The sequence below is a fragment of the Cynocephalus volans genome, chromosome 3 (assembly GCF_027409185.1).
Source record: "Cynocephalus volans isolate mCynVol1 chromosome 3, mCynVol1.pri, whole genome shotgun sequence".
Taxonomy (NCBI): Eukaryota; Metazoa; Chordata; class Mammalia; order Dermoptera; family Cynocephalidae; genus Cynocephalus; species Cynocephalus volans.
In genome coordinates, this window is record NC_084462.1 from 93,255,034 (window position 1) to 93,269,134 (window position 14,101).

A 14,101-nucleotide genomic window follows, 5' to 3' on the forward strand; every position below is an offset into this window, starting at 1 on the left:
AATTCAATTTGTGATGTTTTCCTGCGTTTGTACATAGAGAAAATAATTTTCTGTCTAAACATTAATTAGAAAATAAAAATAAAGGTTAATGAAGCATACAAAACAATCGTTCATAGTTTTATGGATGCTTACAAAGTGCAGTAAAAGTCTAAAAACATGTATAGAAATTGTATACATCAACCTCAGCAAAGTAGTTACCTGTGGAGAGGAAGAGACAGGAATGGGATCTGGAGGGTACACCAGGAGGCTTCAACTTATCTATTATATTATTTATTTGACAATAACATCAATAACAGAAATATCTCAAACAAATGTGGCAAAATATATATATATATATATTTTTTTTTAGGGCAGTAGGTATTTGGCTATTCATTATATTATTCTCTATGTTTTTCTATTCTCAATCTAAAAATGTTTAGAAACTAGTGATATAAATGTGCAACTGCCTAGCATCACAGTCGCCTAAATCAGCACATAGGTAGGTATCCAGGTCAAGGAAATAACTGGTTAAATTACAGGGCTCCTGTAGAATCTTGTTGACTTGCTCCAAATTAACATTAAAAACAATCAAACAAACAAAAGCCAGTAATGTTTAGCTCTATGGCTTTGCAAGCTGACAGGCTGAAAATGTTAATCCCTAGGCATATGCTCTATAGCCCTTGACTATTTCAGAGGTATATTTTAAGATAGTTTGGCACTGCTCTGCTGTAATTTCTTATAAAATCCTTTCTATCTTAAACAAAACTGTCACTAACACATAAGAGTCTGATTTAAAATTATACAGATGTGTTATTTTCTCTGCTTTCTCTGTGGGGTTAGTGCCTTTATAGCCATTAGGACTCCACATATACATCAGAACTTGCAATGGCATTAAGAATTTTAGCATAGACTATTTCAGGGAGAAAAGACAACACTCAGGAAAAGGAGTGACAAGGAGATAACAAATGGGCTTATAATGATATGAAATAATAATAACAGCAGTAGCTAAGGTTTATAGAGCACTTGCTATGTGCCAGGCACTTACCTACTGCTTTACATTTAAATCTCAAATACACCCTATGAGGTTGGAATTATTATCCTACTTTATAGATAAGATTAAAGGGAAATAAATGGTCACACAATTATTAAAACATAGAGCCAAGGGTTTGAATGTAGACAGTTTGAGTCCAGAGAACATTTCCTCACCACTAAAGATATCATGGCAATTCAACCATACACATTTACTGGGACCCTGCCATGCAAAGCAGCACATAGCAAGCACATGGTACAATATGACCTGGCTTTCCTTTATGTTTGCATCTGACTGACCACATGGTTCAATGTTTCTTTTCACCAGTTACTACATCAAGATAATCTTTATACTCAAAATACTTTTCCAGATAATTAAGGATAACCAATCTATGAACAATGATTATCAAAGCAAAGCACCAACAGTTTAAAGGGTTCAAAAATTAATCCAGAGGAAAGCCTCTAATATGTCATAATAATGTAGACAGTGTCTACATATACAGGTGTTTTGGGCATTAATTTTTGGGTGGTGTTTTTCCCAGTTTCAAACTAAAATGCTGCAATAATTATATGAGTTAATATGGCAATTTCATGTTGTAAAAATCAGGTATCAGTTTGTTGGCATCTCATCAAAAATAGCAGCCTTATTCATTCCTATTAATTCTAATAAAATGATCGTGTGCTTTTTAAAATTATTATTGAAGCAAGCTAGGATTTTTGTCCTGTTGAATTGGTTCACATATGAAAGACATTTGAAAACTACTGTCTCTTAAGGACAATATTGGGCTGGCCAGTTAGCTCAGTTGGTTAGAGCACCACCTTGTAACACCAAAGTCAAGGGTTCAGATTCCCTTACTGCCAGCTTCCAAAAACCAAACAAACCAAAAGATAAGGAAAATATACTTAAAAATGGTCAAGACAAAATCTCTAAGACCTCTTGTATTCCCATTTCATTTTACCTTAATTCTGGAATTTCCTGGTGGCCAGGTAATAAGTTATGACCAATAAGAAAATAAATTGAGATATTATACATTTAAAGTAGTGATTATAAAATCTTAAATTGAGAACTGTGTAGAAATGGATAACAGAGGTTAAAAATTATATATTTAAATGTAAACAATATATTTTATAGACATATTACATGAAAAATAAATGCATGCAAACAGGTAACCAACCCTGGCATACATCTGAATAGAGTACTTCTATATACCAGAAGTCTGCAGTTTATCCTTGGCAAAACTTGGGTATAGTTTAAAAAATAAATAAGGACAATGTAAAAGAGATTAAGCAATCTAAAATTCAGTGATACTAGGACTAGAGTAAATACTACAAAAATTCAGAAGAATACATAGTCCTTGCTCTCAACATTTCTTTTAATTAAAATATGAGTCAGTGATTCTCCAACTTTAGCATAGATCAGAATCATTCGGAGAGCCTGTTAAAACACAGATGCTGGGCACCATCCCCCAGATTTCTGATTCAGTAGATCTGGAATGGGACCTAAGAATATGCATTTCTAACATGTTCCTGGGTACCATACTTTAAGAATCACTGGATTACTTCATTTCCATTTTTTAATTTATTTTTATTATTTTTTTTTATTCTTCAGCTAACACAGCAGAAGAGATGATTTATTGTACATAGTACACTCGGCCACAACTGAGAACAGACCTAGTCCAGAATGTCACAGGTCCAGGGCAATGGACCAACAGGGACTGTTTTAAAATGAGCAAGATGGGTCTCTCAGATGTGGTCTCAGCACTTGGATGGAAATGGAAATCCTAGATCCATTGTGAGACAAGTTCTAGACAGTAGAATACAGTCCAACAACTTATACCAGCATCCCCTGCCTCTGGCATTCCATATTTCTGCTCCTGTGGCCTCCATGGGTGCACAAACTAGCTGTTTATTTGGATCTCTTCCTCATCTTTCTTCTTTTGCATTTCAGCCTGTGCATTTGCTTCTTCCTCCACTTGGCTCTCGTGGTGCAGAGTTTTCTAAGAAGATGGCACTAAGGCTAGGAAAGCTACTTCATTTCCTTACAAACAAATCTTTCTTATTCTAACTCCATACTTTCAAAATAATGTTATTGCTTTTGTCTTTACCTTTATTTTAGGTGAATATACCATAAATTAAAAACCCACAAGAGTACAGACATGAAAGAATAACAAAACTATGCAAATGAAAGGACTAATCATTCATTTGGACCTCAGACACTCGGTAATACCAGTCACATGCAACTAGCTATAATCACAAAAGTAATCGCTGAGATTGATAAGGAATAAAGTCAAGAAGAGGCAAAGATGTGATTACTTCTGATTATTCCACCATAATAAATTGGAATCAGAAGGGAAGGGGAGTTATAATAGCCAAGAAACATAGAACTGGAAAAACAAAACAAAACAAAACGAAAACCAAAAAAAAAAAAAAAGGCAAGGAAGAGACATGAAGAAAAAAAAAAAACTGTATGAGATTAGTATAGCAGAGAGTGGGATTAGGAATTCAAGTGAAAATGGATAAGAAGCTGACACATTAATGAGAAAGAGCTATAACTGAAGTGGCCATAATAGAAGAAAAAGAAAAAAGAGTGAATAAATTATCTAAAAGTGTGGGATAATTCACCAAAAGAACAAGCCAAGTCCTAAAACCTAAATAATTCCTGTAAGGTTATTACTATGGCATATTAGTAATGTCATACTAAAGCACACCAACACACAGCAATCTGGGAACATTTAGTATGAAAGAAAAAAGCCATGTATACTTTTAGTGAACATAAAAATGACCCTGAGATAGCAAAAGTGTCGTGAGCAATAACCCTGAGTCATCAAGAAAAGATTAAAATATAGTTGACTCTTATGGCAAAAACAAGAATTTTATACATTTTAGCAAAAAATTTCACAAAAATTATATCCAAAAAATGTCCTGGCAATTAATGGGTAAATAATTAACTAGAAATATCAATCATTCAGATTTCTGTGATTTTTCCAAGTGTTACCCAAAAAGATTATGGGATCACATGAAAAATAATATGATGACTTTAGTTGAATTCTCTAATAACTTTTACTTACCAGTAGGAAGATCATCAACTTTTGCTAGGTCATTCTCTTCTATTCCAGGCATCCCTGCATCACCACCTCGTTTGATTTGTTCTGCCCAAGTAAAAAAAAAAAGATATATTTCTAAAATTTTCTTTTTTTTTTTTTTCTTTTTGGTAGCTGGTCAATACAAGTATCTGAACTCTTGACTTTGGTGTTATAACACCATGTTCTAACCAACTGAGCTGATCAGTCAGCCCCCTATTTTTTCTTAAATAAATTGAAAATGTTTTGAAGGAACATAACAATCAGTTTCTGAAGCTACATTGACTGAATATTTTTATATCTTGCTTTGGACATAGTTGTAACTCTAAAACAACTAATTTTTTTCTCTACCATCAAAATATCCAAACTTTAAACAATATAGTCACCTAATAATATCTGAACTAAAGTCAAACAATTTTCTTTTTGATCGAAATTGTTCACTTCAAAATGGGAAGAAAAGGTCAATATCCTATTAACACAAAACAAAATAATATTAATACCTTTCCCATGTAGAATATGATTGCTTGAAGGCTCTTCATTGTTATCTGCAGCATTCTCAGCTATTTTTGGAATATTTTTAGGTACTACATGATCGCTTACACCCAATTCTTTTCCATCGTTTGATTGAACCTTGTGGGACTCTTGCTGTTAGGTAAAGATTTGGTAACAGTAAATATTTTTCAGTTCAAAGTGTTAAACCATTCACACAACCATTAATCAAATATTCTGAAACAGTTCATCTTTTAAAACATATACCATGGGTTTAAACTCTGAACACTTGGAGATGTGCGATATATTATTTTGTGTTCAAATTTTATACCTGTTTGAAGTCAAAGAATAACTAACATTTTTAAAAGTCTCTAATTACAGTAAATAGTCTAAAATGTTAGGCAGACATAATTCTCTTGGTTCCGTAAGATAGACTGCTGAGCACTGTGTGTTGCTGTGGTGGCACTGTCCTGCGTACTATGGGCAGGGTAGGTTATCTGTAGGCTTATGTTAAAATAAAGCAGATGGCAGAAAGGAGGATGTTGGCACACAGATGCCCCTTCAAGTGTGATGATGGCTACTGATTGTCAGGCTTTTCCCCAAGTGGAAAGAGCAAGGTTGAAAAACAGACCAATTTCTTCCAAGGACAGTGGCCACCCCAGTATAACAACTAATGGCAGGACAATACACAGGCCAGTGCTCCTTTCAACCTGCTCCTAATCATATCATCTTCTTGGAAACTTGAATCTTCAGGGATACAGTTAGACCTAACTCAATTCTATTGGTGGACCAATTCTGAATTGCCTGAGTGGAAAACTGGGAGAGGCAAGGAGTCAAGTGTACATGCTTGGGTTGCCATATAGGTCCCTCTAATTAGTATTTAATGCAAATATAAATGCTTTGTAAACTCTAAAGCACTAGGCAATGTGATTATTAGTAATACTATAAAAATAGTATTAAAAAATCTAAATGAAATCTAGAAAACCAACAGCCAAATCTTAAGAATGTGTTATAATAAAGAAGAAAGGGTGCTTTGACAATCAAATACAAATAGTCCAGTGTCCTAGCAGATAAAATCAACAACAAAAATTACACCAGGCTTCAAAGTTTACAAATTGCTCTCATATCTATCCTCCAGTAGAGATAAATGAATAGTTCTGAGAAAAACAAAACAAAATAAAAGTGAAGCTTTAAAAAGTTAAGTACCTTGTCCAAGGTAACAAAGCTAGAGAATTGTGAGGAAGGGATTCAAACCAGTCTGACTCCAAATCCCACATTTCTGCAATGTGGTGAGCTATAACCAATTCTCAGAGCTTAATCATTTATTTATCTTATTTTATTTTTGGTGGCTGGCTGGTACAGGAATCAAACTCTGGACCTTGGTATTAACTGCACCAGGCTCTAACCAACTGAGCTAACTGGCCAGCCCCCAAGAGCTTATTGATGAATAAAATGATAAACCACAATTTTTGAACAAGTCAATATGAAAACCAAGGGTGAGAAAAATCCATGAGGCACAAACCTGAGCAACCATCCTGCATCTCTGTGCATTTTCACTCTAATGCTATATCATAAGTCTATTTCTATAGTACTCTACTGTTTCATAGATGTGGATAGGACACAGAATATTAAACAAAAATTAAAAGTCAACAACTGTTCAAAAAGACTATTCCACTGAAAATAGTTAACAAGGATGTTGTCCTTTTAGCATTAACAGAAACTCTATGTGAATGTACAACATTAAATATTCTTAATAAAATAAGATGGCTTTCTAGATGCAACATTTGTGATTGGGTAAGGAGGCCTTCTAATTGTTTCAATAAATAATAAGAAATAAAAGTAAATAAACTTTTTATTCTGAAATAATTTTAGATTTATAGAAAAGTAATTGCCCTTACCCAGTTTCCCCTATTAACATTTTACATTACCATAATACATTTGCAAAACAAGAAACCAATATTAGTACATTACTATTAACTAAACATCAAACTTTATTGAGATTTCACCAGTTTTTCCACTAAGTTTTCCAGTTTTTCTGTTCCAGGATCCAATTCAGGACATTACATTGCATTTAAGTCCTCAGGTCTCCTTAGTCTCCTCTGGTCTGTAACAGTTTCTCTGCCCTTGTAGCATGAAAGTAGCAATGAGCATGGCTATGCTTCAATAAAATTTTATTTATGAACACTAAAATATAAATTTCTTATAATTTTTCTATGTCATAAAATATTATTCTTTTGATTTTTTTTCAACCTTTTAAAATGTAAAAAACATTTTTAGCTTGCTGTAAAATACTGAAAAAGCTAAGAACACAAACCTGATGTCCTTAACTTCTAGTCCTTTAGGTGAGATGCTACCAAAGAACAAAACAAATACTTTTCCTTATTAAATCTTTCTCTACTTTCTTTTTCTACTTTATATTACAAGACTTTATACAAATCATGCCTTGTCAGGTGAGATTACAGGGTATAAAAAAAAGTCATGCCCTTAATGACTTGTCATCTTCAGACAAATTCTACTTCTTTTTCTTTCTTTTTTTTTTTTTAGCGGCTGGCCAGTATAGGGAACCAAACCTTGGACCTTGGTGTTACACGGCCACACTCTAACCAACTGAGCTAACTGGCCAGCTCCCCCTCTATTTCTGAAGGTGCCTTCATAATATATATCAACTTAACATAGATAAATAAAAGAATTTGCCACCCCAAATGTACAAATCAAAATTGGTTATACTGGCTAGTGCTTCATTTCTGTGTTTAAAAAAAGAATGTCAGAATAACAGAGATTAATAATAAAGGAAAAAGCTTCTCAATTTCTTTCTGTTTCTCAACTGTACAAAATAGGAAGTAATTGATTTTCAGTAAAACGTTATCCGCTTTACAATCTTGAGAAATACATTAACAACAAAAATTATTTTTAAAAGTCAGATAAAAGGCATTTTAGATCAAAATTAGTTTTAAGAGTTAAGATTATACTTTTACAAATGTCTAATTTATCAGCAATAAAGCCACTGCAAATCATTTTTGGAATTAGGCAAGCTAGAACACTTAAAACTATAATGTTTTATGATAAAAGTATAATTTTAATTTCTAAATTATGTGATTTATAACAAAAACATATTTTGACATAAGTACTTTTTAAAAAATTTACCTTTTGTTCCTGCAAAAACTGGTCTGCTAACTTTTTAATATTTTCTTCATGTTGTGCTCTTAATTCCTTGATCTGCTGTCCACACTGAAAACTAAATTACAAAGTCATTCTTTTACATTATATTCTCTTCGGTTGGATTCTCAAAGTTGTCTAGAGGTTGACATACACATTTAGAAAGATAAAAATTTCAGTTAGCAGAGGAAAGTGGACACAGAAGGACAGAGAGCAAACAGCTCACACTCAACATTTTTTAAACACCTGAATTTGAAATAAAGAATAAAGAATACTGATAAAGCTAACTTAGAAAACAGAAACAAGAATAATGAAGACAATCTTTTTCTATTATTTTTCTAAACTGAATCTACAAAGAAATAATTGTCAAAGCCAATTTCAATCACAGAAGAGAAAAATACTGTGGAAGAAAAAACTGTGAGACCAATTTATAGCAATATATGAGAAGAACTAGAATTATGAGAGTTGATAAGGAGTGGGAGTAGATGATCCATCCAATAAGTAGTATTTTTAAAACTATAATAAAAGTCTAAACCGCACAAAAACAGGAATGGAGGGAACTAATACGATAGAGTGGTGCCATGAAGAGAAAACGAAAAGGAGCAAAACAGGTAAAGATGGTAACTGTCCTCTAGACAATTAGTTAAAGGATACAAATAGATCATTCATGCAAAAGAAACATTTAGTTAATAAATACATAGAAAAATGTTAATAGTAACATTAGTTAATAAACACATAGAAAAATGTTATAAAATGCAAATTAAACTTCCTATATGCATATATGGCAGTACCATATTCCTACAGTAGCAAAATTAAATTAGAATTATAACCAATGTTGGTAGGGCCATGAGGAAACATCAGCATTATAAATTAGTACAATCATTTTAGAAAGCAATCTTTCATCTATGCTACAGGACCAACAAAATTGGCAAAACATTCTTTCTCAGGAATTCTACATTTGAGAATATACACTGGTGAAATAACATAGGAGGAATCTTTTTTGCATAAAAAGTTTTATAGTTGTGATAGTCTTAATAGTGAAAAAAGGAAAACTCCTTCAGTGGTCCCACAATTGGGAGAGAGTACACAAGTTTTAGTACATTAATATGCTGGAATAATATATTACCTTTAAATATGTTAAATCTCTAATCCTATGATATATGGAAAAATATTGAATACTGTTAGGTTAAAACACATATATATAAGTAGATGCTAAAACACATATATATAAGTAGATGCATATTGATAATCTACAACAGTAAGAAGTCAGAAATGGATAAACAATGTTTTAAAATATGGCAAATTCTTCTAATTTTTGGTGTGCAGACCTAAAAAAAATACCTTTTACCATAAAATTGATTAAAGATATAATAAAGGTTTTTTTTAAAGAGTGAATGCTAGAAAGGCCCCTAAAAGGCTCCCCAATTTCATCATGGAACATACAGGAAGTGGGCTGAAGTGCAGAGCAGGAGAAGCAGCCAGCACTCTTAGTCCCTCAGCTATTCTGGGGACATCTCCCAATGCTGGCTTCATCATATGGATGCCACTCGAAAGGAATCATAGAATCTCCTTTCAGTCTTTGCCACATCTAAGTCTATGAGACTCAGAACTTGCATGATTTTCTACCTCACAAAGGAACCTACAACAGAGACAAACTTAACATGCCCTGTAAGAGATATTTCCATAGTGTTTAACATATCAAAATAAGAGTATGGATTTCAAAGAGCCATCAAAACACAATAGAAAAGGAATTTTAAAATCCTAAGATGAAAGAAGAATAGAAAAACAGAAGCCAGAAAGGAAGAAATAAATTAAGTTCAAAAGTTGGACAAATAATTCAGATTCATAAATATTTTTTGCATGTAGCATCTTACCTTTCATATTCTAACCTCTTCACAAGGTAAGTATTATTCTTCCTATAGTCCTGAAGCTGGTCTTCTTGTCGAAGAAACTCCTGACGAAGCTCAGCAAGTTGCTCTATCCATGCAAGGTAAGAACCAAAGGAATCAAGTTTACTCATTGTAATGCTTCCTTTTGAGAAGCTATGAGATGTTTTGGGTTTTTTTTAAATTATACACACTTCTCAATTTCTTTACTTATACTTTCAGGAAGTTAAATTATATAATTCATACCACACTTAATTGCCTTTATAACACATTCATAGTCAATAAAATTTATTTTTAAAACAAAATAGTCTCAGTGACTTTCACATCAATCTGAAATATTTTTTAAATTATACATCTTTTCCCATTATGTAGGCATACACAAAAGTGTGGAGACAGGACCGAAATACCTATACCTATCTCTCTCTTTCTCTTTTTTTTTTCTTTTGTTGCTGGCCGGTATAGAGATCAGAACCTTTGACCTTGCTGTTATAACAGCTCACTCTAACCAACTGAGCTAATCGACCAGCCCTTATCTCTTTAAACCTATCTGCTTTATAGAAGTAGAAAACCTACTTTTTAGATATGCTCAGTATGGTACAAAATTCAAGGTTTCTTTTTCTTTTTAAATCACACTTGACTACCAATTCAGGCGCCAATCACTTTAGATCTCATTTCTAGTTCTCCTACTGATGCTAGCTCCACATATCCCAAAATTCCATTTTCAAAGCTAAAATTTCTAGACTAGAGCTGAAAGATTTGGGTTGTAATAAATAACAAGACATTCCAAGCTGGATAATAAATGAAAACCTGGGCCAGATGCTCTTTTGTAAACACTTAATCCATAATCACTGGCCACATATTTTCCAGATATCATTCCCTAATCATTTAACTCTACAGATGAAAGAAATGCAGGCAGAGAGAGTAAATGTCAATTTCTTGGACAAATGATTAAAAAATCAGCTAACAGCCTTAGCAGTTAAGCAAAAGTAGTATTAAGAAAGTTCTAATTTTTATAAATGGGAACAGAGATCTATACTGTATAAGGAACAACTATTAAGATTAAAATATAATATCTAACCATAAAATACCAATATTATAACTATAATATAATATCTACTTTTCATGGAAGGCTTATACAATTCGTCTTACTACTCTAAAGGTACTCCAAAAATGCTTGGGATATGTATTTTTTAAAAGCAGATGTAAACATATAATTGTACCATGTAAAAAAACAGACCGGAATAAAAATATATCCAAGTGCTATCAGTAATTATGTTTGGTTATGGGATTCTGAGCATATTCTTCTTTCTCTACTTTCTAAATTTTATTGTGGAATTATAACTGTGGCAAAAACAACAAATAAAAATTTAAATCACATGAACATTTGCTGAGATATATAAATAAAAAGTTTAATAACATACATAATAATAGCTATTGCACAGGACAATAATTGAGGATGAAAAGTCAGTGATTCACATAAAATATTAGTAGTTAATTATCTTATATATTCAAGCCACATTTTAAATTTCTTTTTATAATATTAATTCTCTAACATGTAAATATGTTTGATTTACCCCCACCTCAGATAAAAGTGACAAATCTTTGGCCAGGTAGCCATAAACAACACATTTAGCTTGTTACCTGATTCCTGTCCCCACCTCCTAAGATATAGCAGGCTAGAGGTAGCAGAAACCCTGGCTCCAGCTATGAATGTTGATTCTATAGAGATAATGAGATCCCAGCATGAAGCAGTGACAAAAACCTTGTAGCTAAGAGATGGAATTAGCCAGGTTAGTAAACCTGTGCTCAAACTGGATACATTCTAGAACTGAAAGTTACTATAAAAAAATAAAATAAAAAAAAAAATCAGCAACTACCAGGAATGGACTTCAATTGGTGATCTTTAGGACTCATTCTTCTCAGGAAAAAGGGAAGAGAAATATTACAGTCCCTTCTGATTCAGGCTTCTTTCTCCTACACTGTAAATTACCTGCAGTAGCTTCAAAATGAACCTGACACTTATGATTTCAAGATTCAGGACAGCTTCTCTTCTTCCCCACACAGCTCCCCACAGACAATATCTGAAATGCCTTTGTAAGGAAATAAAATTTTCATTTATAATTGAAGATAAAAGGCTTAAAATATAATTGACAAAGAAAAATAAAACATCAGTATGAATGTAAAATATCATGTAAAATATCAGATTCTTTCCTGTTTGAATACAGGGAAAGAATTATAAAGCAGGGAGATAATTGATGCTTTAAGTGGGTCAAAACAAAGACTTGAAAGGAGAAAAGTAAGGAGACGAGAAAGCAAAGCTAAAGGCAAAATTTTCCTAAATCACAATTTTACTTTCAACTGATTGGCATGCATGTGTTTTCTTTATATAATCCCAAAGATTCTGAGTCTAGTGTGACTGCTTCAGGTCCATAGCAAGATTCTCAGAGTAACTTAAGATGAGCCAGGTTCAGTGTTGCTTGTGCCAGATGTTCTGTCTCTGAAAGTAACACCAGGGTATGTTATAGAAAAACATGGCTGTACTACTTCAAAAGATTAGGAATAGATAAGAAAGAAATTGCCTAGGACCAGCTTTTAAAGCAAAAAAAAAAAAATTACTTCTAGAAAATTTTATCTTCAAATTTTCTTTCAGTAATAAGCATAAAATGAAGATGAGCTATTCAAAATAAATCAGTGTATACTAGAATGTTAATTTATTACCTCAGGGATTAAAATAACAAAATCTCATTCCTTTTATTTCTAAGAAAATATTAACCACCACAGGCTTTTTTAAGGGTCTTAGTGTCTATTCCATTGCTTCTGGCATTAATTTCAAAGAAAACAGTCAAATATGGACTTTATAATTGATTTGTCAAGAAGTTTGTTTCAGAAGAAATCATTTCTCAGGTGCAAAGGTCAAATTAATGAAATTCAATCTTAATAGTGCTAGCTTCAGTTAGTACATTAGAATCAAAAGTACAGCTATGTATTCAAAGCCTTTTTCTCTGCTGAAGAGTATCATACAAAATCTCATAAATTCTCAAGATCTACTTCAACACATACAGTACAATAAAGATTTTTACTCAGTAACACGTCATTTTCGTTGACAAACACTAACAAAAGCCACAGGACTTCTTATTCAACTATTACTATTTAATAAGAAATATACTTTGATGACAAGCAGACTCATTTGTAAAAATTGCAAGCTGTAAGCAGCACTGACAGTGTGGAATCTTCTATGTCATCCTAATGTACTCCTATGACTCAGAAAGAGTAGAACATGGAAACAAATTCAACAGAAACAAATGCGACCACCCGGGAAGCATTTTTAACAGAAAGTCCAAGCTGTTCTAAATCATAAATAGTAAAAAATTAACAATTTCTGTTTTAGGGTTATAGCACCCAAATAATACTTCCTAATGGTTTTGCTAGGTGAGGAGGAAAACTTTACTACATTACAAAGTCAACTCAGGTTGACTACTTCAAAAGGATGAGAAAAAGAGATTAGCTAATTCTATCCAAAGAGGCTCAAAATGATCATAAGATAAAGGGATATTTATGAAATTAGAGAGTATGTATTACCCACATACATTAACTTAGAGCCAATGCATGTGGTTTTAAAATATACACTGTTGCAACAAAAGGGTGTAAAAGAGAAGAAGCTGGTGATGGTATGAAGTAATGTAAGCAGAATGCAGAGCTTGTTCTTATTTTTTCCATAAAAAATTTAGTCACCCCCTATCACTTCATCTAAGTGAAAATGTGCGTATGTGTTTATATTTAATGTTTGTTTGTGTATTTATTAAACATTTATCTTCCAGGTTTCTTTCTGTTCCTAGAGTTATCTAAAGCATTAAGCTGGGAGGCCTTGTCCAAAGCATCCCTAGACCTGAACAGATTATTTTAGCAGATTGGACACAGCACAGAGGGAGCACTCCTCACCTTTTCCTTAAAAATTTGATGGCCTCTGAAGCTACAACTAAATTCTCTTTGAGTTTTCATGCAATGAACCCTGTCTACAGCACAAGATTAAGATGCAGACCTCAAATTTTATCTTGCATTTATTACATATGAAGCAACATTTAAAAATGTTTATTATATCTTAAGACAAAAAGATAAATATTTTCCCATCAGAGGAGCTTTATTTGGGAAATTTTATTTCATTTAGCTGTCTAACTTATTTCTTAATTCTTGAGGAATTTAGACATTTAGTGACCTTTGTTTACCTTTAATCTGTAAGTTTCTTACCCTTTAAATGATGTATGTCTGCCATCTGATATGATATGTTGTTCTGTAGTTTAACCTGAAAAAAAAGTAAGTTTTCATTTTACTAAAGAATGTAGTTTTGTTCATATTTACTTTTTTTTGGTCACATTCACTTTGAGCTTGATCATAAATGCAATGAAAGACTGGTTATTTAGACCCCACATCTTTCCAAAAAGAATTAGATGCAAATTCTGATTTTGTAATGCTTATTTTAAATTT

General features: G+C 32.5%; 1 protein-coding gene across 2 annotated transcripts in view; it reads right to left on the minus strand.

Moving 5' to 3' along the window:
• GOLM2 (golgi membrane protein 2) overlaps nt 1-14,101 on the minus strand; it is a 105,307-nt gene that overhangs the window by 57,064 nt on the left and 34,142 nt on the right. For both annotated transcript variants that reach the window (XM_063090587.1, XM_063090586.1), the window contains exons 2-6: nt 13,865-13,919; nt 9,608-9,710; nt 7,722-7,812; nt 4,589-4,733; nt 4,077-4,157 (exon numbers count right to left, since the gene is read on the minus strand). In XM_063090587.1, the coding sequence (XP_062946657.1) occupies nt 4,077-4,157; nt 4,589-4,733; nt 7,722-7,812; nt 9,608-9,710; nt 13,865-13,919 (475 nt within the window). The remainder of the gene's footprint in view (nt 1-4,076; nt 4,158-4,588; nt 4,734-7,721; nt 7,813-9,607; nt 9,711-13,864; nt 13,920-14,101) is intronic.